This window comes from Aythya ferina (assembly GCF_964211825.1).
Source record: "Aythya ferina genome assembly, chromosome: 3".
Lineage (NCBI taxonomy): Eukaryota > Metazoa > Chordata > Aves > Anseriformes > Anatidae > Aythya > Aythya ferina.
This window is the reverse complement of record NC_140298.1, coordinates 4,364,189-4,388,913: the sequence shown is the minus strand read 5'-3', so window position 1 is coordinate 4,388,913 and position 24,725 is coordinate 4,364,189. Positions and strand designations below refer to the sequence as shown.

The 24,725-nt window shown below is 39.7% G+C and overlaps 2 protein-coding genes across 5 annotated transcripts in view; one reads left to right on the top strand and one right to left on the bottom strand.

Annotated features, from left to right (window-relative positions):
• Positions 1-244: 244 nt before the first annotated feature.
• Positions 245-7,277, bottom strand: PEX13 (peroxisomal biogenesis factor 13). The gene is made up of 4 exons (XM_084515615.1): positions 7,126-7,277; positions 4,706-5,403; positions 4,139-4,264; positions 245-3,607 (listed from the first exon to the last, which is right to left on the bottom strand). Exons 1-4 carry the CDS (start codon positions 7,197-7,199, stop codon positions 3,312-3,314), a joined length of 1,194 nt encoding a protein of 397 aa, XP_084371741.1. The 5' UTR covers positions 7,200-7,277; the 3' UTR covers positions 245-3,311.
• The window catches only part of PUS10 (pseudouridine synthase 10), a 31,936-nt gene continuing 14,474 nt past the window's right edge, over positions 7,264-24,725 (top strand). Inside the window, exons 1-7 of one of the 4 annotated variants that reach the window (XM_084515613.1) lie at positions 7,264-7,363; positions 8,327-8,463; positions 10,045-10,311; positions 12,090-12,176; positions 19,339-19,373; positions 21,722-21,833; positions 23,477-23,538. In XM_084515613.1, the coding sequence (XP_084371739.1) occupies positions 8,338-8,463; positions 10,045-10,311; positions 12,090-12,176; positions 19,339-19,373; positions 21,722-21,833; positions 23,477-23,538 (689 nt within the window). In that variant the 5' untranslated portion in view covers positions 7,264-7,363; positions 8,327-8,337. The other 3 variants (XM_084515612.1, XM_084515611.1, XM_084515614.1) reach the window with 3 other exon arrangements.

Below are 24,725 nucleotides of genomic sequence, written 5' to 3'. Positions count from 1 at the left end.
CAAGGAAGTCATTGTGTTGGTTACTGACTTTAAACTTCTTTCGGAAAATTTTCACTAACAAATCAGATTTACAAGAAAATATATATATATATACTTTTGTATTTACTTGACTAGTACATTTCACCAAGATGATCAGTAAGTAAAAACCATCTTACTAGCTCAGATGCAGTCTAGTTCCACATAAGGAATTTTTTGAACCTGTGCAAAAAAAGGGAAGATGTTATTAAGTTCTACTAGACAAAAGGAGCGTTCATAATTTATTTGTCAGAAACCTGAGCAAAGCTTTGAACATGTGCACGGTCATGTACTGCTAGCACCCAGAGAACCAGTCAACATTGGCAGTTGTCATTAGTTCAGACAGTATTCAAGCACAAAATGGTTGGTATGCTAAACAGTCTATAGTAACATTCAAGAAAAAGATTAAACTAAAAATTTATATAAGCAAATGCTGTACATCTGTTAGAACTTTCTTGATCTGCTACAGGTATGTAAGTAGTTCCAAAGAATAATAAAGGTAACTTAGTACTTACAGATCTTAAAATACGAGTCAATTGCCTAACACGTAAGATCGGCACTATTTCGACTGCACCTCTTTCCTAATCTCTTCTTCTACGTACTCCAGGTGGAGCCACACCTGCTCCTTTTAGTCTTCTCGCTGTTCTGAAGTTGGGCAAGTCCTGAGCAGCCTGTCAGTCAGCCTCTCTTTTTCCAATCAGCATCCACTGAGATGTTTTTTCTCTAGGCTGACGTACAGGCAGAGAGAGAGGCAATGAAATTCACACCTTTTCCTAACACTAGTTTGTACATGTAAAGAAAAAAATCTAAATCTTAAAACAGTATATATTTTACTTCAATTATTTTTTTAACACCCTTCTGCAACCAATACAGCTAATTGTGAGCTAAATAACTTCATTTCCTCAGAGCCTTCTTTTCCCATTAATCACAAGACTGAAACAATCAAAACTCTTGACAAGATTTAGCAGATGTAGTTATGACTGTTAGTGATTGGTAAAGTTGAACTCCTGTAAAGACAAGTCATTAATAACCTACTTTTCTACTAAAAGTTTCCAAAAATATTATGACCTGAAATGTGAGAGTTAAATCCATCTTTCTAAAAATCAGTAGTTTTAAGGATTCTGATGAACATTGAGGTACTGTCTTCCCGACTTGTTCTGAGCAGATAAACATAAGTCTACTTGAATGGATATTCCACAAAAAAAAAAAAAAAATTTGGATTTCATTTATTAATTTATTTAAAAGACCCTTCCTGTTTGAAGTCTTCCACTGACACAAGAGAGGCTGACAGTCCATCAGTTAAAACTCACAACAGTAAACGAATTCCGTCCATGAATACACACTGTAAGCAGAACTGTACACTGAACAACTTCATTCCCCCCACCTTTTATATTTCAGGGTTGTTTGCTAATTTTATTCAAAAACAGGTGTTATTTCCAAATATAGAAAAAATTCTTCAGTGCCCTGATACACAAAGAAATGTCTCAGGAACGTGTTCTGTTTTAAACCTAGTTTTAGTTTCCCATTTCCCCTTTAAACTACTCTTTCCTTTTCCTCTGCACTTGAGGATCTAACAATCTAGTAAAAATGGTTACTCCCAATATCTGAGCACAACCACTTCAGTTCTTGCTTGTTATCAGCAGTCATTCAGAGGTTACTTTAAAATCCAAGGTTCCAGCATAAGATGCACCTTTTCAGCCACCCTACCTCAATAATGCAATGCTCCCTTCAATTTTCCTTGTCAGAGACTTGTCGTGGTAAACAGAATTCTTGTAACTCAAGGCCAGCAAATGCAATTAAAGTATAAATATTGAAAGCTCTGCTAATACGTAATGGATGTTGAAGATCTCAGTAGAAACAGTCAAATTGAAACTACTTGATCAATTAAGCAAAGGGCATGTCCTACTTTTACTAATACTTTTGAGTACCTTTAAAATAAGAAGAAAAGCTATTTTAGTGATAAAGATAAGCTTCAGGTATTTTATCCATCGCTCTAACCTTCAGAAGCTCAACATGTTATATGTATGCATATATTACACACACACATACATATATTCAAGGAAAAGAGTTATTCTTTGCTTCATTAAGAAAACCTGTATTTGAAATACTGAATTCTCAAACACCAATGTGAAAGAAGTACCAAGCGCTTGGAACAGTCTTAATGCTTTTATGGCTTTTGATAAACCAGAGCCCTCAATTAGTACGGGCAGATACAACGTTAACCACCTGAAAGGCAGCAGAAAGAGTTAACTCCAAGAACTTAGCTAACTGAGACAACTAAACAAGAAACTCTTTTTTTTTTTTTTTGCCACTCAGTGGAATTGTTAACCCCCCCCCCCTCACACTTCAAAGCATTACCACTGCACTAAAAATGCAGCATAGGTATTTTGACATTCTTGGAAAAAAAAAAAAAAAAAAAAAAAAAACACACAAAGAACCAAAATACACTGAGATGCAGATGGCAGTTGATAGGCTATTGACAGGCAGTAAACAGGCTACAACGCAACATGGCTAGGAGCGATGATGATAAATTAGTTTACTACAGAAGGGAATGACAGTAAGTGCCCTGGAAAGTGCTTGACCAAGTGATGCCCTTCATTCTAATGCTCTTTTAATAATAACAATTATAATAATAAAGTTGGAACTACTGCTGAAGGCTCACTGTTCTTCCTCTGTAATTCCTAATCCATCTTTCATGGTACCCCCCTTTCTTTTTCACGAGGTCTTTATGACAGAAGCCCTACTTCTAACCAAAAAGCAAGCAATTGAGATCTAATGATTCAGCTGTGCCATGTAAAACTCTTGCAATTCCTATTCCGTTCGGAAGAAAACAATGCACTATTGCTCTTTTATCATCCTCAGCCTCCAGTTCTGGAGGGCTTTTCACAGAAATCCATTTTTTCCCCTTTGCACATTTATTGAAGTGGCATCTTGTCAAGCTGACATTCCAATGAAGACTGGACATTAATCTCCAGATTTCATCAACATTTTGTCTACTTAACAAAAACCGGTCAGTCCTCATTTGTTTGTTTGCTTTGTTATAAGCGCCTCAACTTTTCTTGACTCAAGATCTTACAGCTGCTGCCAGGTGGTTGGGTAGAGTCACTACTATACAACCATAGGTCAATCAAAAATAAATAATACAAATTTGAGCAATCTCCTCTCCATCCCTTCACCAGTCAGTAGCAGCAATAACTGGTAAAGACCCATCAGTGTTCCACTACAATACAGATTTTCAACATACCCTAGGTTTTACCAATAGAACACAGTTCAGTTGCTTCATTGATGAAGGTGCCTTAGAGTCCCTGTTTCTCTCCACTGACTACAGTGGAGTCAGACGCAACAGGAACTTTACTACTTCCAGCAAAAACAGAATCAAAAGCAGCTTCCTGTTCCTCTAAAGTCACAGCAGCAGCGGATCCCCTATCAGGTGTGCCGACAAAGGATGGCCGTTTTTCCGTAATCCTTTCCAGGTCCACTGTTTTCCTACCTCTTCTTTTGCCCAGTATTTTGATGTAATTAGCCGGCACAAGTCCTGTTGTGTGGCCATTATAACTAGCCAAAAGCCAACCACGGATTTTGGGTTGTTGTTCTGAAGAAGAAAACACAAATGCACTAAGTTACAAAGCAATTCAAAATATGTTGCAGCTGAGGTACAAATACACCAGAGGTAGAGGACAACTAATCATGCAGAGAAAATAACTCTGTGATAAAACGCAGATACAAATTAGTTCACAAGAATAACAACTAGGATCTGCGTAAGTGAGGTATTCTGAGGAGCACTGTGAGGCTGAAGTTGTTGACACGACCAGATTTTTTCCACAGGAAAAGTATTTTTCACTGTTGTACAGCACACATGAAGAAAAATAGCCACGAGGGTAACCACACAGTGCTCCCTGAGTAAGCTTAGGCTGCGTCGTACTTTAGGGAAACTGAATAAAATTATTCAGTAAGTTTTGTTAGAACACGTGTAATAACTAATGGAAAAAAAAAAGCAGTAGAGATGAGGAGTTGGGTCCAACAAGGTGTTTTGGTTTTATGTCCCCCCAGTTTCAGACTGTAACAATATACATGTAACTTATTTCACATGTGATCAGAAAACAAAAAAAAAATAAAAGTTTACCTTTGGGTGCTAATTTGAGCATGTCACCAGCACGGAAAGAAATTTCTTCTTCTGAAAGCGCATTGAAGTCATATTCTGCTCTTCCAACTACATGATCATCTTCACCACTTGCCCAGTTACTAGACACTGTTTCCAAATAGAAATGAAGAAGTTACTTGCTTTGAATTATGTACTTGTTTGATTATAATAAAATAAAAATGGAGAAGATACCTTAACTGCCTTGCTAAAACTTCTCTGACAGAAAACTGTCAGCAGTAACAAACAAATCATGACTTGGTGAGACAAACCCACCCAATAGCTTCCCCTCTCTTCCCCAGTTGACACACCTTATACAAAGGACACAGAAATAGAAAGAAACAGTGATTTCTGAATCACACAAAGCATACCAAGAAACTGCAACCTAACTCAAGAGTAGGCTATTTAGACAGGTTGTTACCTGTATCACATGCCTAAAATTGTTCCCCAGTACCTGTTAACTTCCATTACTGAAATATAAGATTAATCCGTACACATGATAACTAAGTGAACATATACTCTGCACTTCTCTCACACAGCAGATTATCTTACCTGTTTCTTCATCAGTGTATGTAGAAAGCAGTTTCCAAATCAGATAGGGACCTCCCATTATAACAGCAAAGAACAAGAAAATAGGCCAGGATTTTGCTGAGTTAGCTGCTTTGTCTTCAAGACCAACACGAGCAACTGTCCCCGCACTTTCAGCCCACAAATCCTCATTCTCAGAGCTCTTCCGCAAACCTAGTAACCGCTGCAGACGTTGGTAGAGATATCTTATAGTTCTTACTAAAGCAAAAGCTGAAAACACCTTTGTGAAGTGCACTCTGAGGCGGGAGAAGTGATTGGCTACATCCAACACGGCTCTGAAACTGTTGTACACAGCTGAAAAAGTAGCATCCATCATCATGCTGACCGAGGCAAACGCGTGCACGATACTTTCAATGGACTGAAAGGCGCCTCTGCTGCTCTCTTCAGCCTGCTGAACAAACCTGCTGGGAGGAATATCATCTGTACGAAAGCGGTTATAACCCAAACCACCGTATCCATAACTGTAAGGACTATAGCTTCCATAAAAAGAGGTTCCATATGAACCATAGCCTGGAGTATAAGAACTGCTATAGGCTGGCCTGAAAGTGCTCAGACCGCTGCTTCCTGTTTGCTGTGATGGTCTTGGCAAAATAGGTGGAGGTATTCGTGCAACTGTGGGGTGTCCAGGTCTGGTCAGCAAGTTGTCACCCAAGTCAGGAGACCTAAACAAATTCAGACAATCAAGATCAGTACTCAAAATAAGGTTGCATTTTTATTTTCCTCAGAGGTCTTGACTAACTATAAATATGATCGCGCATTTCAGTAGTGTCAGGTTGAGGAACTTAGTAGCCAGTACATTGCACAATGTTTGTAAGAAGTAAAAAATTCAGCCAAGAAACACAGGTCTTTTAGGAAAAACAAAACAAAACAAAACCAAACAAACAAAAAAAAGAGATATTCTTTGTAAGGATGGAACTGCAACCCAACTGAAACATACAGATGGAAAAACCTTCAGCTTATTTATCATATAGACTAAGAAAGCAGGAAACGCTGCATCCAGATCTATCACACCTGCTGCTGTAACACCAAAGTTGTTTATCTTCATGCAAGGCTGTCTTGCACATGCAACCAAGAATATTTTGCAATATGAAAGCTTTATTTCCAATACTTGTCCTCATCTCTCCTAGATAATAAGCCAGTGGTACAGCAGGAAAGAAGCCTGACAGCTCCTTTGAATCCACCCCTAGAGAAGGGGGAGGTGTGACCTAATTGAGAATCCAAACAATTATACAGCATATGCAAGGCCTTAGGGTCCCCTGCTTTACCTTCTCTCCCCAACCTTTCTAATCACCTTTATGCAGAACATTTAGAGATTAAATCTATTATCAGTTAGCAGAAAAGGTGTTATAAGTCAATCATTTATTTTTTTTTTTTTAATTAAATGAACTTCTGGCCATTTGCATGCCTGTAAATTTCAGTTGGCTTACCTATGCCCTTTGCAGTAAGTCTCTGAGCACTAACTAGGGCGGTATTTGAATTCTATCAACCAGGTGCCAGCTTTTGCTCTTTTCAGTGTGAAACACACTTGCTATTCTAAGTTACACCTAAGATACAAAACAACTTCCTCTGAGCAAAACCTACAGCTGGCAAAGCAGAGCATAATATTTGTATCTTCATCATGTTCGCTTCTTCCATCTTAAGACTTTAACTCTCCTAACAATTAAAAACAGAAACAAGAATAAGGTATTACCACAGAGGAGACGCTACGCACCCAACAGGCGCTTTAGGACACCTCACTTTTAAGCTCCTTGAAGCAATTTAAAACGAACCAGATAATCCCACCCAGGAAAAATAACGTTACACTTCTACCCGGCGAGCTGCAGCCTGTGGTGCGAGCAGAAACCTGCTGCTGGGAGCTGCACCCGGTCTGGCCTTCGGCTTGGGGCTCACCTTTTGCCCACTTTCCCTCTAACTGCTACCACGGGCACCGAGTGAAAAACAAGGCTGATCCTCACCCACCAAGCTTTGATTTCTGGTTAAAAAATAATAATAATAATGATGTTGTACACCATCCCGCGCTGTATCCGCTGACAGCAGGCAGCGGGGCCAGCTGCCCCCATTCCCCTGCCCGCCTCTCCCGGGAGGCCCACGCACCCCCACGGCCTCCCGAGCCCGAGCGGCGCGTTTCCCCACCCGGGGCCGGTTCCCCACGGCGCACACCCTTCCTCCTCCCCAAAAACCTCCGGCGAACGGCCCCAGCCCACCCCGAGCCCCACGGAGCCCCCTCAGGCTCCGGCCCGACCTTTGAGCCGCCCTCAGGGAAGGCAGCCGGGAGGGGGGGGGCTGATGGCAGGCAGGCAGGCAGGCAGCCGCCCGACCCCGTTCCCTGTCCCCGACCCCATTCCCCGTCCCCAGCCGGGGACCCCCGGCTGCCCCGCACTCACTGGAAGGCGGGCGCCACGCTGCCCGCCAGCCGCCGGTTCTCCCAGGGCTTGGGAGGCGGCGGCTGCGACGCCATCTCCGCCTCGCTGCGGGCCCGGCTGTGGGCACGGCACAGCCCGGCCCGGCCCCCGGCGGGCGGGTGCGGCAGCAGCGAGCTCCTCTCCTCTCCTCTCCGCTCCGCTCCGCCCTGCACCGCCTCTGCGCGGCCCTCGGCCGGCCCTGCCGCCCGCCCGGATCGAGGTGAGCGCGGCTGCCCGCGGCCTTATGGCGGCCGCGAGGAGCGGGGCGCGGAGGGAGCGGCTCCGGGAGCCGCCTCAGCAGCGGGGGGGTCCCGAGGAACCTCCCCGGCTCCCCGCTGCTGGGTCTCCGGGGCTTGGCGGTGAGGGAGTGAGGCGTCGGCACGGCCGCGTTCAGGTGGCAGGAAGCTGAATTAAGTTAGCCCGTGTGTTTCCCCAAAGTACGTTTTTTTATTTTTATTTTTTTTTTAATTATTATCATTATTTTATTTTTTTTTTTCCTTCTAAAATAGAATTTCGAGTTTTCTACGTGCTCCTCGTTTTTATCGCCCGCCATAAAGAATCCCCATCTCGTGGAAAATTAACTGAGTTAATAACTTTTCCTATTCTCTGAAGGTCTTCCGTGACTGAGGTGTTTCTAACGCTATGCGAGGGACATCAGGTGTGTACCGAGCCGTGGGTGGCGTGGGGAGTGCCAACGCACCCTGCCACACCACGCCGAGGGTGACACCAAATGTTGCCTGGAGGAGCTAAGCCCCAAATAAAATCAGGTCTTTCGCCAGCGAGCAATAGACTTGTGGAAATTTAGTTGGTAAAAGATGTTACAGAGGCAACAACAAAACTATGGGAGACAGAAGAGAAGGTTTGGAGGAAAGATCTGTTAGTTTACCCACAGACAAATGACAGCAGCTCAGAAAAGTCCCCCAAAGCAGGGATAACTGGACACAGAGGTAATATGCCCTGCACACGCACATTTTCCTCTCATATCTGTTTATCCCTGCTTTGGAAGACAGTAGACTAATTGAACCTTTGGTATGAACAATTGTAGTTGTTATATGCGTCCTCAAGTTTCCTAGATAGCCAGTAAGGGTGAGCACCTCACTGGGAGCTAATTGAGTCCTTTTATTGTTGAGTCGCTGAATTATGTTTATCCTTATTTTTTTATATTTTTTTCTTTTAATTTTAGAATTATCCAGCATGTCTTCGCTAACAGAAAAGGACAAACCAATTGTTCAGCTATTACTGAACACTGGCACTTGCCCACGATGTATTTTCAGGTTCTGCCGTGTGGGATCACAGACACTTTATAGACATCCATACAAGGTTTGTTCTTTGTATTCCTAATTAGAATGTGTGAACATATGAACGCAGTGCTCTTTGCACACCCATTGGAGACGATGTTGCATGCTCGGGTTCTTTGCCTGAGAGGAAAATGCTTTGCAAAATGAGTTATGGAGAATGACTGCTACACTGTGCAAATCTGAGAACTGATGAGAATGGTAGAATACAATAATTGTTTTGGGTTTGATGTTAACATTGACTGTGAAAGTTGCTATGCATTACCTGGAAACACCGGTAAACAGGGCAGAGTAGCTTCTGCAGAGCACGGATCTATCACTTCTTAAGCAGTGCAGCTATGACAGTTCCCTCCTTTATTTTTCCTTTAATGTATTAAGCAGCAAAGAGGCTGTGGGTCACTTCAGCTAATACAGAGAAGGAACCATCTGTGTACTTTTGCCTCATACTTCCTCTTTATTTAAATAGAATTGATTGGCAGACTCTAACTAAAAAATGGCCCAACAAGGTGAAGGATCAATCTACCATTTTCAGACAAACTGAGTGTTATTAGGCATCCTGTTTAGTAGACCTTACTGCTGAAATTCAACATTCTTCAAATTTTTCCTAGTTGTGCACAATCATTCTTGCCTATGTTCTTGTATTAGACATTTCTCAGCTTGGTTTTGGCTATTTGCTCCTCTACCATATTGTTTCTCTGAGGTATCATCGCGTAGGCCAAATGTACATTTCCGTATACCTGGTCCAATCCCTTGTCTTTATGCTTGCATCTTATGGTGTTTGTCTTGATTTTTTTTTTACCTTTATTCAAGTTTAGACGCTCCAGAATTCATCTTTCGAATTTATCTTCTTTATCCTTTTCCATTTTCTATCAATCATTGGACAAGTGTTCATTCTGTATGCTGGTTTTCATTCTTTTGCAGCTCTATCCAATTTTCCTACTGAGTTGTAACAACACAGTAACTGCTGTCTTTTGTGTTGGAGATGTTTTAATAAATCTTTTTTTCTGAACTATATCTTACCTCTATATGTCATCCTTCCTAAATTTCGGATGTAGTTAATTCTCTCTCCTCACCAGCACACCCTTGAATATTTGTAGGCTTCTCTCGTTACATGAAGTTGTTCCTCCTCTGTCACGTGTATTTAATTTCACCCTCACATTTATCTGGTCTCATTTTCTTCTCATACTGTAGTGGCCAACTGTCTTCCTAGTCATCTTAGCTAATTGAGTTGGGATAATTAAATTCTGACATAATCTAAGTGACAAAAAGGCAATAAACACTGGTTTTCATTGAATAGCAAGGGGGTTGAAGATGAATGAATTTCTGCAAGTCAGTCTGTGAAATGTTACCGCTTTTCTTGGACGGCAAAGAAGTCTGTTCAGCAAAAATCAATGTCTTTGGGTAACATTTTGACAAAAATACAGCTTGTAGCTTTTTTAACTGTGCAGATGTCTTTTGGTATAAATTAAAAGTTATTAATTACGTACACAAAGACTAAAGTTGGGTGGTTGCTACTGCCTTTTAGAGCTGTGTTTGTAAGTGCTTTTTGCAGCATTTGATAAAAGAGAAGCAATCAACAACAGTACGATCCTTTTGTTTGTGTTAGGATTTGATGAAGGATCTGACAGAATTCCTAAAAAATAATCAACAACAAGAAGATGCAGCTGGTTTTGGCATAGTTGATCCACCATGTAAGCGAATCAGACTTGAACACACAGAAGAGGTGCCTGATGATCTGAACCAGAATGGAGTGCTCAAGCATGTTCCTTTGGTTAATGATGACAGTGCTGCTGTGGAGAACTCGACTGTGGAGGTTTGCAATGTGTGTTTGGGAATTCTTCAGGAGTTCTGCGAGGCAGACTTTGTCAAAAGGGTAAATAACCAGTTTTTAATCCATACTTGTACTTTTTAGGAGCTTTTGTATGTTGGGGCCTGCAGCATGGAGTTGTTTATTAAAAACACCGTACATGCAGTTAAACAACTGAGAGAAAGAGCAAAGCCTTTATCCATTTAGAATATTTGAAATGTAGGTGGCGCCATTCAACTACGTACTGCTCGTTGGCATAGTGTTTGCATACCTCTCCTGCAGCTGCAAAATAGAATTTGTCAGTGTGACCATATTTTACCCAGGGTTTCTCATAATGTAACTTCAAAAATAGCAGTGCAGGTGCAATGGAATGACTGATAGAAACCTTTTTTCCTAAGAAAAAGATTAACAGATACGTAGTTACGCGAGGTTAGGAGATAAGCTGAGGTTCAGCTGCTTAGAGTACAAATAAAACCTCACTGTAAATGATGATCTCTGTTTGCTTTTTGCTATGGAAAGGTAAAATGAGGGGGGCATCAGATGCAGTGAGCTCTTCAGCTTGACTAAGTGTTCCTAATATAGCAGGAGTGTTTCTTTACCATATAGTACTATTTAGAAAGTCACAAAGGAAGAAAATGTTTTGGTGATACAACAGATTGCAGATATTGGAGGAAATATGAAATAGGAGAGTTACGGGCATAATGAGCATTGTGAACATCTCTGAGCAATGAAATTGCTTAAGTGACAAACCTAAATGTCAGCTTGAAAAATTCCACTTGCATTGGAGGAGTCTAACAGATTTAATAGGAAAGAATTTGGTTTAATAGCATTACTTTATAAAAACTAGAACTAAATAGAAAGTGTAGTATACAGTTTCTGTTGAAGTGTGTGATACTTCTTTTTTGTTTCCATTGAAAGAGTGCATGTATGTTTACTGAACCTACGTTTAAGACTTGTTTTGGAGATACACTCTTGCACAGCAATGGAAAATCTCACAGCATTTGTTACAGGCTCCACAAAACCTGTTTTTCTTATGAGGAAATTTCCTTGTTTGAGATGTCGATTTCATCTTGAAAGCTCGTAATTAGTCTTTGTTAATATTCACTAAAATCACTGAATTATTTTTTTTTTCCTCCATGTGTGTTTAAGCTTCCTTCCAGGGGAGACATGCAGCCATCAGTTTTCACTAGCTTACTTGAAAAAGCTTGATGCCTGTTTGGGTTCTTGCTTTATTTCCAGTGACAAACATGATTTTTGTACCAAAGCACAGTAGAAATCTAGGCGACGTTCCTACTTATTAGTAGTGGTTGTATAGTAATCCCAAGAAAATGTAGGTGTTCTGTTGTAAACTGAAAGATGAAACATTCCGTTCTATTCTGTTACTTTGAAGACTGAATTTTTACTGTGGAAACCCGTTTGTTTCTGTCTTATCCCAGGACCTTAAACATTTTTGTCACAGAGTTTTATCAGTGCCACGAAGAAAAATATTCTGAGTCACCTGTTCTAGACTTTGGTCACTGTGGTATAATGCCTTACACCAAAATTTATGTATACAATTGGTTTTAACCATAAAATAATGAGTTTTGTTGTTTCATAATGCCACAGCAATAAGGATAACAGTTCATTAGTGTCATCTGTTTCTTGTTTGTTTGTTTGTTTCCCTTTTAAAAAAGGGCTTGTATTTCAATAAATTATCATGGATTAGTCTAGTTTGTATGCTTGGCATCTACCTGAGTGTGTATTAATATGGATTTACAGTGATGATGCAAGAATAAAGAATATCCTAAAAGATTATCAACTCACTTTCATTGCTGTAGTTTAATATTAAAATCCTTCTCTTATAGGTGTGTGAAAAGGTTAAATCTGCTGACTATCAGTTCACCAGTTTTGTATTTTCTGTGTCACTACCCCCACAGCTGTCTGTTAGGGAGGTAAGTTTTTACAAATATATTTTCATAACTTAAATGCGTATTAAGGAAAACAACTGTGAAAGGTATGAACTGGAGATTGGTGTTTGTTTGCTTTTTTTAAATAATAGCAATTAAAAATCAAACTAAAACATGTTAGAAGTGAAGTCTGCTCACCCCTTCCTTTTTGCTGAGTATTATTATAATTAATAAAGTGTCTGAGTTACTTCGGTTTTCAGTTAGCCCAGGAGGTACTTTACATCTGAAAAACTAAGAGGAGTTTCTCAAACCCTTAGTGTATTGTTCCCTGTGGTACAGATGCCTGTTCTGCTTTGTGGATCTTCTTAGAGAAGGAATTGCACAGCTGGTGCCTTTCCTGAAATAAATGATAATTGGTACGGCAGAATACAAATGAAGAAATTTGAAGATGAACTCTTTAACTCCACAGCATTTTAAACGATGTAAAAATACATATTTCAGTAGTCACCTGTCTTGGGCATTGTTGAAAGTCTGGAGTTGTAAAACTGCTGGTTTTGATGGCAATTCTAATCAAACCTAAATTGTTTACATTTCAGATATTTAATTACTAAAGATAATGATACCATGGGAAGTTTATAACCCTGATAATTTCTTTGCCAATGGAGGGAGGATACTAAGTATGGTATAACTTGATTAATCAAGCGACAATTTTTGCTGACTTGTGAGATGTTTTACAGTGTTACCTTTCTTTCTAATATAAAATGATGCAAAAATACAAAGGGCAGCATGGAAATCTTTAAAATAGGTGCCTCCCATAGTAAGATGTAGTAGAAACTTCAGAATGAAGTCTTCCTCGATTTGCATAAAAATCTGTGGTGATGACTGATCTCATTCCACACAGCTTGATAGTTTAACTACCTAGTGCACTTTTATTGTTGAATAGTACCGTTAGTTCTTGCTTCTCAGGCAAGTGGCAGTGTAATAACTGTGTTGTGCTGACACATGTTCTGATTCTAAGGCTGATTGCACATCAGACCGTCTACTTCCTATCCAAAATTAAGCATGGTTGGGGTGTTTACCTGAGCTGTCACTATGTCTGGTACAATAATACCAGAACAAATTGCTTTGGGCTTTCTGTCTGGTTGAACTCTCTTTACTCTCATTTCATTTTATGGTCATCCAAAAAATTAGATTTATCAAAAATAAATTAAAAAAAAAAGCACTTTCAGGCTAGGTAAGTACATGGATGCATGCATTTGCAGAACGCCAAATGTTGGTCAGAATTCCTCCAAATTAATTCCCAGAATTAAGCACAGAAGTGTTAACTTGTTTTGTTTTGTTTTGTTTTGTTTTGTTTTGTTTTAAAAAAAAGAGAAGCCTTATTATTTTCAGGGTGCCACTGATCAGGTCTTTTCAATTCCCAGTCTACCTTCCTTACTCTATTTATTGTAGTGACAGTGAGTGATCTAGCTTAAAAATATATTTTTTCCCAATAGCTTATGTATATAACTAGGAGGCAAGGAGAGAAAAATTAGGTGCTGCTGTTCTTTTGCAGTGTCCTTGCGGGTCTTTACCAGAATGCCTCGGTAGAGGGAGTTATTGCATTGCAGTTCTAGCTCACTGATGTTCTCACGCTGGTCTGAGCAAGTAGGGCATGAGTTCCTCTCTGGTTTTGAGGCCGTCTTGGCTGCGAATGTTTTTGCAAAAAAATAATAGTTTGCTTCAGAGAGTTCCTCTTGCTCACTGAAATCTTGATGATGCTCGGTGTGGACTGGGAAAACTGACTTGACAAATGTGGTTGGTAGAAACCCAGATGTATTACTTTATAATAACTTTGTCTTCTAAGCGCAGTAAACTGTTAGTTTGATACAAGGGGCGAGATGATGTAATTGTTAAGCTGTCCGTCTGCTCCAGGTAAGGTTTCTGGGTCTTATGCTGAAGCAAACAAACAATACTACAGTGCTTGGTACAACAAAGGGAATAAAAGCTGCGGGGTGGGTCCAGAAATGAATAGGTTGAATGAGATGAGTGAGTGGGAAGCTCTAAAAATATGTTCTCTTTGGAAACAGTTTCAGTTCAGCTGGAAGCAGGTCTATGTTAGGAGGTTCCTGCTGTCTTTGCTGTTGCACACCTTCAGTCTTGCCAAATGCTAAAGCAGCTGTTTGTGCAGCGGTGTTCCAAATGGAGAGGTGAAAATGGTTGATGGTGGTGATGAGAGAGAGCGCGTTTAAAATCATAGTTTTTTGTTTAGCATCTATCCACGTACCACTTCAAAAACTAAGTGGTGAAAACAGTTCCTGCTTTATAGCTACAAAAAAGCGGCAGGTAATAGAAGTTGCCATGTTTCAAGAAATTTTGTGTTTAAACGATGATCTTTTGTTAAATTTTGCTATTAATTCTTTGAGCTGCACTCTACAAGAACACGTGTAATTTTATTGTAAAAGGACACCCCAAAGATGGACTCCCTCCCATTGACCTTTTGTATGACACACAGATTTTCTGTGACTTACTTTAAAAAAATCAGAAACTGCCTTTTAATATTACCTCCAACTACTTTGATTATGACGGTTGTCATCCTGCCAAGCCTAAAATGTAGGACAGGAGCTGAAGAATAGGGGGACATAAAATTTACATTTGCATAGCATTTGTATCTGTAATGCAAGGAAGCTATCATCTCTTCCTACAAGTAGGATGTTTGATTAAAATAAATCATAAATACAAGAGTCCCAAGTTTATGTCAGACAACTATATTAGAATTTGAAGTGAGTCATGCCCTTCAAAAGGGTAACTGTTAGCTGTGTCTGTAGTCTCAGTTGTGATCCATCATCCTGGTACTTGCTACAAGGACATTGATGCAAATAGCATCTGTAGTCATTACTCCCTGTAGGACTGCCTATACCTCATCATGGAATTCCCCATCTCGAAGCTCTTTTCTAATACAGAGAAAAAACGCTGTGGCTGGGATTGCACATGGTATTTCAACAGTTGCCACTGTGATTCCTCAGATAGCATTAGAATAATATCCTGCAGCTTGTAATCAATATAGTGCCTGTGCTAGTGTATTTCAGAAATATGTTTGCTGTTAAGCATTGCCCTGCAGGCTTGAGCTCTGTAATGAGCATTTTTCATTTTCAAACCACTTCACAAACATAAAGTAATTATGAAGTAGAGGGATCCGATCCCCTGCTTCGCATACAGCTGGGAAAGAGCGGAGCAGGGGAATTAAGGCACAGGAGTAGAGGGACTGGTTGAATGTGATTTGGAATTTGGGATCTTTTGGCTTCTGTGCTCACACTACCCTAATCTATTGTTTTGCCTTAACTGAAGGGGAAAAGTAATTTCTTTAATTTTCTTTTCACTTTTGAAGTCAGGAGAGGGGAGATGAGATTTGACCTGTGGTCTTATTGTAGCACAGTCGGTTTTCTGACACGCAGAAGTGTTCTCTAGTTTGTAATTGTGCCCCTATAAAACAGGGAAAGGGAGTGATATTAGCCACCCGACGGAGTACCAAACCTTCATTGTGCCTTAAATCAAGGAATTTGAGATTGTTTAAATTGGCATTTGTCAAAGGCAGATTTCTAGACCTGGCTCTGCAGTTGTCATATTTTCTAGTTCAGATGTATGTTCAAGGAAATTCAATTGGAAACTGTTTTTATTTATGATTTTATCTGGGTTATTATGCAAACAAGATTACAATATACTTCATGGCATTTTGTGAAGCAGTCTTACTCATACTGTCTACATATGCACTGTAATGAATCACACTGAATTTGAGTAAACAGTATTCCATCAATACAACCATATTTATTTTGTTCAGTGCTGTGCTGATTTGTGGATCACATCGCTAACAAAGTCTGTATTCTCTCTCCACCATCCCTCTTTCCCCTTAATATTTCTAGCACTGTTTTTAAGATTTTTCTCATTCTTTTAGGTGTACCAAAGGAAGGATGATAGACATTTTTTGATTGAGTTCCTCTATCAGCATGTAAAAGTGATACATGATCTGGTTCCTTCGGATTTCAACCAAAAGATGATGTGATCCTGGCTCTGCTCCTAAAAGTTCGATACATGTTTTCAAACCTCTTCATTATTTCCTTGACAACAGAGAGTAATTATTTTGACAGAGCATGGGGTAGAGGGGGAGGATGTTTTTATTCTTACAGCACCATATATATCATATATGAAGAATGAAAGACGGGGAAGGGATTTAAGATGCTGAAGAATGTAGATCAGTGATCTTCACTATTTTAGAGATAGGGACTCGGTTTTGGACATTGCATGTGTGTATATGGTTGTGCAGTCACCTTTCTGGAGTCCACAGATTGAAACCTGCTCTTTTTAATTTTCCATTGTAGTTGTTTCAAGACAAACAGCTTGGCTTTGGAATTCAGAGGACAGTGAGAACACTCAGGCATTCTGACTGCGTAAACAGCACTGGTTCAATTAGTTAAGTAGTGTAACACCGGTCTTAATGTGGCACGGTGGTTGTTAGCAGGGAAAGACCTAATACAAAGGCCATTTGAGGTCAAATTTAAAATTTTGGTTAAATGCACTTCAGGTTAATAATTCAGTTAGTATGTTTTTACTGCAGTGCGGAGAGTGGCAGCCACTGTTGGCGCATGCAGAGATAAAATGTAAAGCCTAGATCACTGAACAATTACTAAAGTGAAGTAATAGATCACTGTGTAGGATCAATATGTGAGTCCAAAGAGAAGTGAGTGAGACTGCAAAGAGATACCCCTCTAAAATGTCTAGCTCCCCAGAGCAAAGCTGGGGAAAGATATGCTTTTGGAAGCTTTTGGCATAAACACTGTTCTTTGGAAGTCTTCAATTTCTTGGTCCTTTTTAATTGTGTTCCAGTCTGATAGCGTTTCACTGATTTGTTGGCTGATGCTCCCTTGTGCTTACTTTTGTATCTTTCTATTGTTCTTCCTTACCACTGGTAATTTTAATTCTGCTTTTGACCTTTGTTTCAGCCACTGTTAACTCTTGTACTGCTGAGTTCCAGTTGTGGGTGTGACATCTAAGTGATGTTCCTGGGCAGGGCCACATTAAACAAGCCTGCTACATTATTTTTTTTTTTTTTACATAAATAAGGTTGCCAAAGGAGGGGAGTGAAAGCATTTACCATGCACGGATTGAGGACAATCCAGCACTGCAGCGGGTTGTCCAGAGAAGTGGGGCAGTCTCCATTACTGGAGGTTTTCAAGACCTAATTGGATAAAGCCCAGAGCAACCTGGTCTGATTACATAGCTGATTCTGTTTTAAGCACAAGGTTGGGTAGAGACCTCCTGAGGTCCCTGAGTTATCCTCTGGTCTCTCATGTAAGATAAACATTGCTTCTTGGAACCTCCCTTCAAAGTAGTACACCAGGAGCTGCCGAAGGTGGCATTCACGGAGGATTTGCACAAAGCTACAGAGGGGCAGCTGGGAGAAAAAGAGAAAAAACGAAAAGGAGAATTCAAGGTGGAATCTGCTCAAGATTCTCAGATCAGATCCGCTCGCCTTTCCTAGGTATGCTGTGTAATAAGTAATTGTTAGGGAATTCCAGCATTTGTACCAACAGCTTCTTCAGGTTTCTAGTAGCATTTCATCTGTTCTGTAGCTTTTCCATATTCAGCCTGTGACTGCTTGACTGAGTGCTGAGCTTTAAATGAGGGGCAGTCCTCAGGGAAAGGGTTCGTGATTGCCTTAAGACCAAGCGTGTCATTTATTTCATGTTTTTTGTAATGGATGCTAACTGTATTAGATGGCTTTTTTTAATAATATGCCAAACCAGTTTTCAAGTAGCATCCATTCAGATGCTTTTTTTCATTTCTCTGTATGGCAGATAACTGCTAGTTGCACTTGACTTAGGCTGTCAGAGTCTTTTTCTAGTTATAGTGTTAATAACAAGTTTCAAACTGCTTTTAATGCAGCCTGTTCTGTTTTTAAAGCTAGATGGGATTTGAGGTGACTTCGTTGTCAGTTTGCAAACTGATGTCTCAGAAATGTATGCAGTTTGTTTCAGGGAGATGGGATTTCCCATTTTCTTTTGTGTCACTTCCCAGGTCTCTCCAGCAGCAGACTGAACGCTCCTTAGTACTCAGGAATATTAATTCGTTTTAAGTTTAGCCAGATATACAAGTGGATTCTGTGTCACTAGGAACATTTTAAAAGTGGGTGGTTTTTTCTTAGCGTGGAGCTAGTGTTATCAGCAAGAGAAACCTAATTGTGTGCCCATGTAGAACAAAACCAGTCCTTAGCTTTTTGTGTGTTCAGGATTTAAACCTCCAGTGTATGCAAATGCTGTGATCAGAATATCAGCACAACTTTAAGCTTTGCCTGTGTATCTTCAATTATTTCTCAAATGCAAGAGTTGTTCTGGGGAAAAAAAAAAAAAAAAAAAAAAAAAAAAAGAAGTGTGTGGTGGGGGCTTCTGCATTTGACATCATATGCCATATACACTTGTTCCTTCAAAATGTAGGGTGAAACTTCAGATGTGATAAATGGAGATGTAGAGGGAGGAGTGTGTAAAAGTGAGAGCTTTTTCAAAGGGTTATGGAACAGAATAATATGACACACTAGCTTTGGAAGGATTGTTTTAACCAGCACATTGAAAATCTGCAAGTGGAAGAGGGAAATATCAAAATATTTGAGAAACAAGAAAATTTAGCGTAGCATAACAGGCAAAAAAAAAATCACTTAAAGTCTTTTCCTTTGACTATCAGCTTTTTGATGTCCAGAGTTCTCTGTCTGTCAGATTGTCTGAGGAACTGCTAGAAGTTACTTGGAGAGGGTGTCTCCCATGAAGACCCTCTTTCTGCCATATAATCAACTCTTTTTTTAGATATGTTAAAGATACGTCAAGCTTCCGATTGATGTGATGGAAAGTTGATTCAGTTGTCTGTTCCCCAAAAGCTTACCTGTGTTTCTGTCAGTCTGGTGATGGAAGAATGAATAACAGAGTAAGAAACAGCTCACACATGCAGAGCAGGGGTCTTTTGGTCACTACGTAGAGGGAAGAACAAACACCAACTCTGACCTTCAACTCCTAGATAAAAGCTAAATTAAAATTATAATACTTCCTTGTTGTTCTGATTATTATTTTGTTTTTGTTTTTGTTTTAATTCTGCTAGCAGTCTCAAAAAGTTGGAATTTTGAAGCTTAATTTCAGCTGCTTTTTTTTTTTTTTTCTTCTTCCTGGGCATGGCTGGTGACATATAGCGTGCTGCTTGGCTGCTGGTAAAACAGGAAATGGGGTGAGTAATTTCTTTTGGCAACTCTCACATCACATCTACTAGTGAGTCCCCCAGATTGAGAGAAAGGAGAGATACTCTTACTATAACTTTTTTCCAGCATAGCAGAAATGAGAAACCATAAGTGGTTTGCAATGGACCTGCTGAGATATGTACGTTAATAAACATTTTTGAGCAATTAATGAATTAATACTGTATTTTCAAGATCAAGACAGTTACTTTCATATAAAGGTGCTTCTGCTAACATTGTGGAACAAGTCGAAGCACTTCCTATATTCTTGGCTCAGATTTTAACTTACTTTGTATGTTTAAAGCTAATCAGAAGGAAATTCAGAATTAGGATATGCTGTCATTTTATTTTATTTTTTATTTTTTTTAAATCATCTGCAGCTTGTCGTCTTGCTGTATCTTGTCGTCTGTCTGACAAGTCTTCACCATTTGTCTGTATAAAACATTGTGCAGACAAGAAGATGATGTCTTGTTATGATCCTATTGTTCAGTTTACACAATGCTCACAAAGGATAAGATGGCACCTGGGGTTTGTTTTGTATCCTGGTTTAACCTTAATTGAGGTTTCTTATCTCATTTGCCTTGTATGGTGTGGTTATAGCTGGGACATGGCATTTCAGCTTGGAGTGCAGGCTGTCTGTATAATTGTACAGCTTCCAGTCAATGGTCCCCAGAGGTCCCACGATGCCACCTGTGAGCCAGAATTGTTCTGTACACTGACGATGTAATGAAATATGGACCTCTTTGTTTTGCCACCATATCATGTTTAGCTTACATTAAGAGTGACTGAACATTTTTAGTCAGATAATGGTGAAAAGTCAGTTGTGGTAGCAGAAAGATGTTAGTGTGGTGAGAACAAGTTAGTTTTGACTCTGCTTTTTACCCTCGGTGTTTTGAAATAAATGAGTGATTTTTTTTTCTGCTGTGGGACACTCCCATTCCTGGCCAAATGAGAACATGTAGAGCCATTTTGCGTGGATAGGCTGGCTTTGTTGACAAGAGAAAATAAATTCACTTGTCTCAAAGTTAGTTGAAGATACTGGATTATTCTTTGGTGGAAGCCATCCTGAGTGGAAGTACAGTTTCAAAATATTTATAGAAAGCCAGAGTAAAAGTTGATGAATCACTTCCTACTTTGAGACTAATTTAAAAGTCATTGTTTCATTAAATTGCTTGAGAGGCGATTAGCTTGTAGAGGGCACATCTTGCCTGAGTAGCCATTGGTGCCATTTGTATAGGAGGACATGTGCTCTGCTTTGGCAGGTCATAAGCAAGGGGTTTGAAATCACATGCTGGCATTCTTACAGGCATCTGCTTCTTTTAACTTCCCTCTGCATGGGCGAAGATGGAGTGGTAAAGGCCTGGTTTTGTACCTACAGAGTCAGATCCCAGCAAGTTCAGCTGAGGTTTTCACCTGGAATTTTCCCCTTAGGAATTTGTGTCCACTGGAGTTCATGCCCTCTAATGAAGGACTGATTCGTCCTTTTAACAATAAAAAATAAGCCTTACAAAAAGTGTTTTTTTGTTTGTTTACAACAAAGAATTATTTTTTTTTGTATGTCTTTTCCTAAGCTTTTCTTTGTGTAGACTCTAGAAAGGCTTTTGCAACTGTTGATCTACCATGAAACTCTGGCATGAGTTTCCTCAGTGTATGTTCTCTCAGACAGGAAGAAACATAATCTGTTTTTAAATTGTTAATGAAAGAAACACTGGCAAATAGAAACAGGGCAAAGCAAGACATCACTTTGGCTGGAACCTGGACAAGAGGCTCCTTAGCAAATAGCACAGGTGCTGCCCTGCAGGATCCGGATACTCAGTTTACTTAAGCTGAACTAGATGTTGATTTACTATCAGAAGTATCCTGGCTCCATCTGCATGTACCTTCTGTCTTTCTTGTGTTAACATAAGTGCTTATGTGACCACCTGGAGAGCTGATGGTCTCACTGATCTGGTTGGAAAAAAAGAAATAAAAAAAGATTTTTGAGAATTGGGTTTTGCTTTAAATGGCATGGTATGATTTGTCATGCTGTGTAGCATCCACATGTGTGTATGTGCTTACTGTGAAGCATCTTACCTGGAATCCCTGTCTGGCCTTAATGTTTCCTCAACGCCTTTTTTATTAATTCAGTGCAAAGCTTCACTGCTGGTACAGGAGGTATCGGAGCAGCCTTTCATTCCTTCATGCTGTGATCTGTACGTTTAGTGTGTTAGTCCATTTCATTTGTACACTGCTTGTTTACCTTGGACAAGCTACTTAATTCTGTCTAGAAATATTATATGTCATGTACCTATCTTTGACAGACTCCTGTGCGAGTTATTATTTCTTTATGTATGTGATTCAGAAAACTGGGCCTTTCCTTGGCAAAGGATGACATCGTTCAACTGAAAGAAGCTTACAAGTGGATTATTCATCCCCAGTTGTCGGAGGAGTTGGGTGTTCCCGCTGATGGAAAGGTATTGTATAAATAAAAAAGCACTTTCTTTTGTGTGTGTGTGTACGTGTATAGATAGGTAGAAATATATATATGTATACAATTTTTATCATTAACAGATCAACAAGTTGCACTGCTTTTATATTCACTGTAGGGGGAAGGAGAGCGGGGGAGTTCTTTTAACGTGAAATCCCCAAGTCTCAATGCCAAAGGGTTCAACTTCCATTTTTATACACAGAGATCACTGAGTATACTGGGACCACTGCAGTCTTCTGCTAAATCTCTTGCTCTTGGGCTGCCACCCTCCTTTTACAAATGAGACTTTTCCAGGATCTTTGGTTTTTGGAGACCAAGCAATGCTTATATATTCCTTCTTTGCTCTCCTATTACTACCAACACTTTTACCGCTTTGTGAGATAAATTTTTCAGGTTACTTGCATGTTAAATACTGTGGAATATATTTCGGAAACATACTAAAGGAGGGAAGACTGGTCCTTGTTGACTTTAATGACTGCTAGAGATAGGCATGTTGGAACCTGCAGTACTAGTAAACAGGCAACAGGAATGTTTTCTCAAACTGTATTTTCAACTTTCAGGTTCTGACTAACATCCCTAAAATGTTTCTGAAAAACATTGACCACATGTGACATTCAGAAGTTGTCAGGAAAATTCAGAAGCACCATCATCTTGACTGTAAAATCTCTGCAAACATGTCTAAAAATCCTGCTGAAGACAAAGCAGTCTGTAGTTTTTACTTGTCATCAGCCGTAGGACTGACCCCAGGACTAGTCTCAGTCGTTAAGTTGATTTGTCAACTTCCGTAGTAATTACAGGTTGTCTTTTCCCAGGAGTGCTAATTGAAAGCATCCCTTTTGTCTTAGTGAAGAGAGAATCACTCAGTCACCCTGAAGATGATCCAAGAAGAAACAAACTTCTTACATACTGAGTTAGCAAAAGCTTTACAACACTTAGGCACTGAGCCACTTCAGACACCATTGTACCATAAAAGTTACTTGTGTAGTACCCTTTATCTACAAGCCACTTGAATATTAGCCAATCTTTTCAATAGCCCTCTTGAGGTATACTGGTATCTGAATAACAGAAGTAATGAGTGTTGTTTGCCCAAGGCCAAAGAGGGAATTGGGGGTAGAATTGAGATTACACTGGAGTTTCTAGTCTAGCTGTCAATCCACTAGGACATGTTGCCTTTCTTTGCCCCAAGGCCATCCAGTCATTGCAAACGAAGCCCCTGACAAAATTCTTCAGTGGTGACTACTACAGGGTTTTTATCTTTATTCCACGCTAGGCACTGCTCTCCCAGAAGGTGTGTTAAGTTTAGTGACCGTAATAGGCTTTGAGCATATACTGTCTCTGACTCAATTCCCCCTGTGCAAAATGGGGCCAGTATCTATGATGTGTAGGTCACTCATGTTATTGAAGTGCTCTGAGATCATCTTTGGGTACTTCAGAAATGCAAATGCCATTATGGCACAAGTTTTAATGTCTTTCTTTAGACTGTGTTGTAGAATAAGTGGATTACTTTCTCTTTTGCCTACCTCTTTACTATTTTCCTAGTATTACAATAAGTATGCTTGAAAATATCCTCCTGGTTTGTTTAACAAAGTATTACCACCCCCACCTTTTTTTTTTTTTTTTTTAATTTAGAGTTTGTTTGAAGTTAGCGTGGTCTTTGCTCACCCAGAAACAGATGAGGAGTGCCGTTTCCTGTAAGTTTTGATATAAATAACAAAAGATCTTTATCTAAATATTGTGCAACTTTGTTGGTTTGGATTTGCTACAGATGAGAATATGCAGTGTTTATAAACTCGAACGGGCCCTGCATTTAAACTCCCTCATATTCAGATAGAGCTGCAAAGCTTAAAGTTATGCCACCTCTGTCTGGTTAATTCTGTGCTTTAAAGTCAATAAACAAAATCATCCAGAATTTTGATTTGGACTGGAAGGAAAACATTTGGAAAAAGTTGTAGAATTTCAGCCCTTTTCAAACTCTTCACCCTCCTCAACATGGCTGTATCATTTCAAAAAAATAAACTCAAAACACATAGTTGAGGGTGGGGGAATCTTTTTGAGGTCATGTCTAGGTTTTCCTGTTCTCATCCTGCTCATGGATGGGAGGGAAGGTTTAGAAGTGGGTTCATCCAAATTAGCTGCTTGATTAAAACAAACAGAAGTTCCCTGGCCACCACATACAATCTTTGTCCTGGCCCAACAGTGCATTTGCTGTATAAATCCTTCTTTAACACAAAGAAGCAAAATATTTCTGTGAATTTAGCTACCGTTGAATCTGATTTCTCAAAATCTGGCAGTAGTATATTCTGGATAATTAGGTTTGCTCTTCCTGTTTGCTGATGCTTCCTGGAAAAGTTGAGTTTCACTCAGTGTCATCACTTGTGCTCCTACGACAAGTTAAATCCTAACAGAGACAGAGGCTCCTCATAGAGCTTCTGATTTCTGCATCGTGTAGTGACTTCATCCCTGGAGACGAGATATTTCCTTTGCAGCCCTTATTGATTTCCCTTGTTGTACCTCTTCTGGCAATTTGTGAGTGCCCCGTCTGCCACCTTCTTAGTTTTCAACAACTGCATACTCAGTGGCAGACCTAGTATTAGGAACAAAGTATTATCAGCATTTGCCGAATTTCTTTCCTTTCCAGCATCTTAAAGACCGGGCAAATGTAAAAGTATTAGAGCCAAACTGCATTTTTACCCACATTCCTACAAAAACTCAAAAGTTCCCAGCATACCTGTGTTCTTATTTACTTAATTTTACTTGATCAGTTCTTATGTCCTGTAGTGCTCTTCTTTCCTCTGAAGCATGGCAGCTCTTATTTTCATCTCATCTTCCCTGTACCTTTTTTATGACCTTCCAAAAACGTTGATGCTGAGCATGTTGT

Excerpts from the sequence above, each read along its gene's own strand:
- PEX13 (XM_084515615.1), bottom strand. The coding sequence starts at position 7,199 with ATGGCGTCGCAGCCGCCGCCTCCCAAGCCCTGGGAGAACCGGCGGCTG. Across the intron at positions 4,265-4,705 it reads ATACACTGATGAAGAAACAG|TGTCTAGTAACTGGGCAAGT; the intron begins GTAAGATAATCT and ends ATTTGGAAACAG. Across the intron at positions 3,608-4,138 it reads GCTCAAATTAGCACCCAAAG|AACAACAACCCAAAATCCGT; the intron begins GTAAACTTTTAT and ends TTTCTTCTTCAG.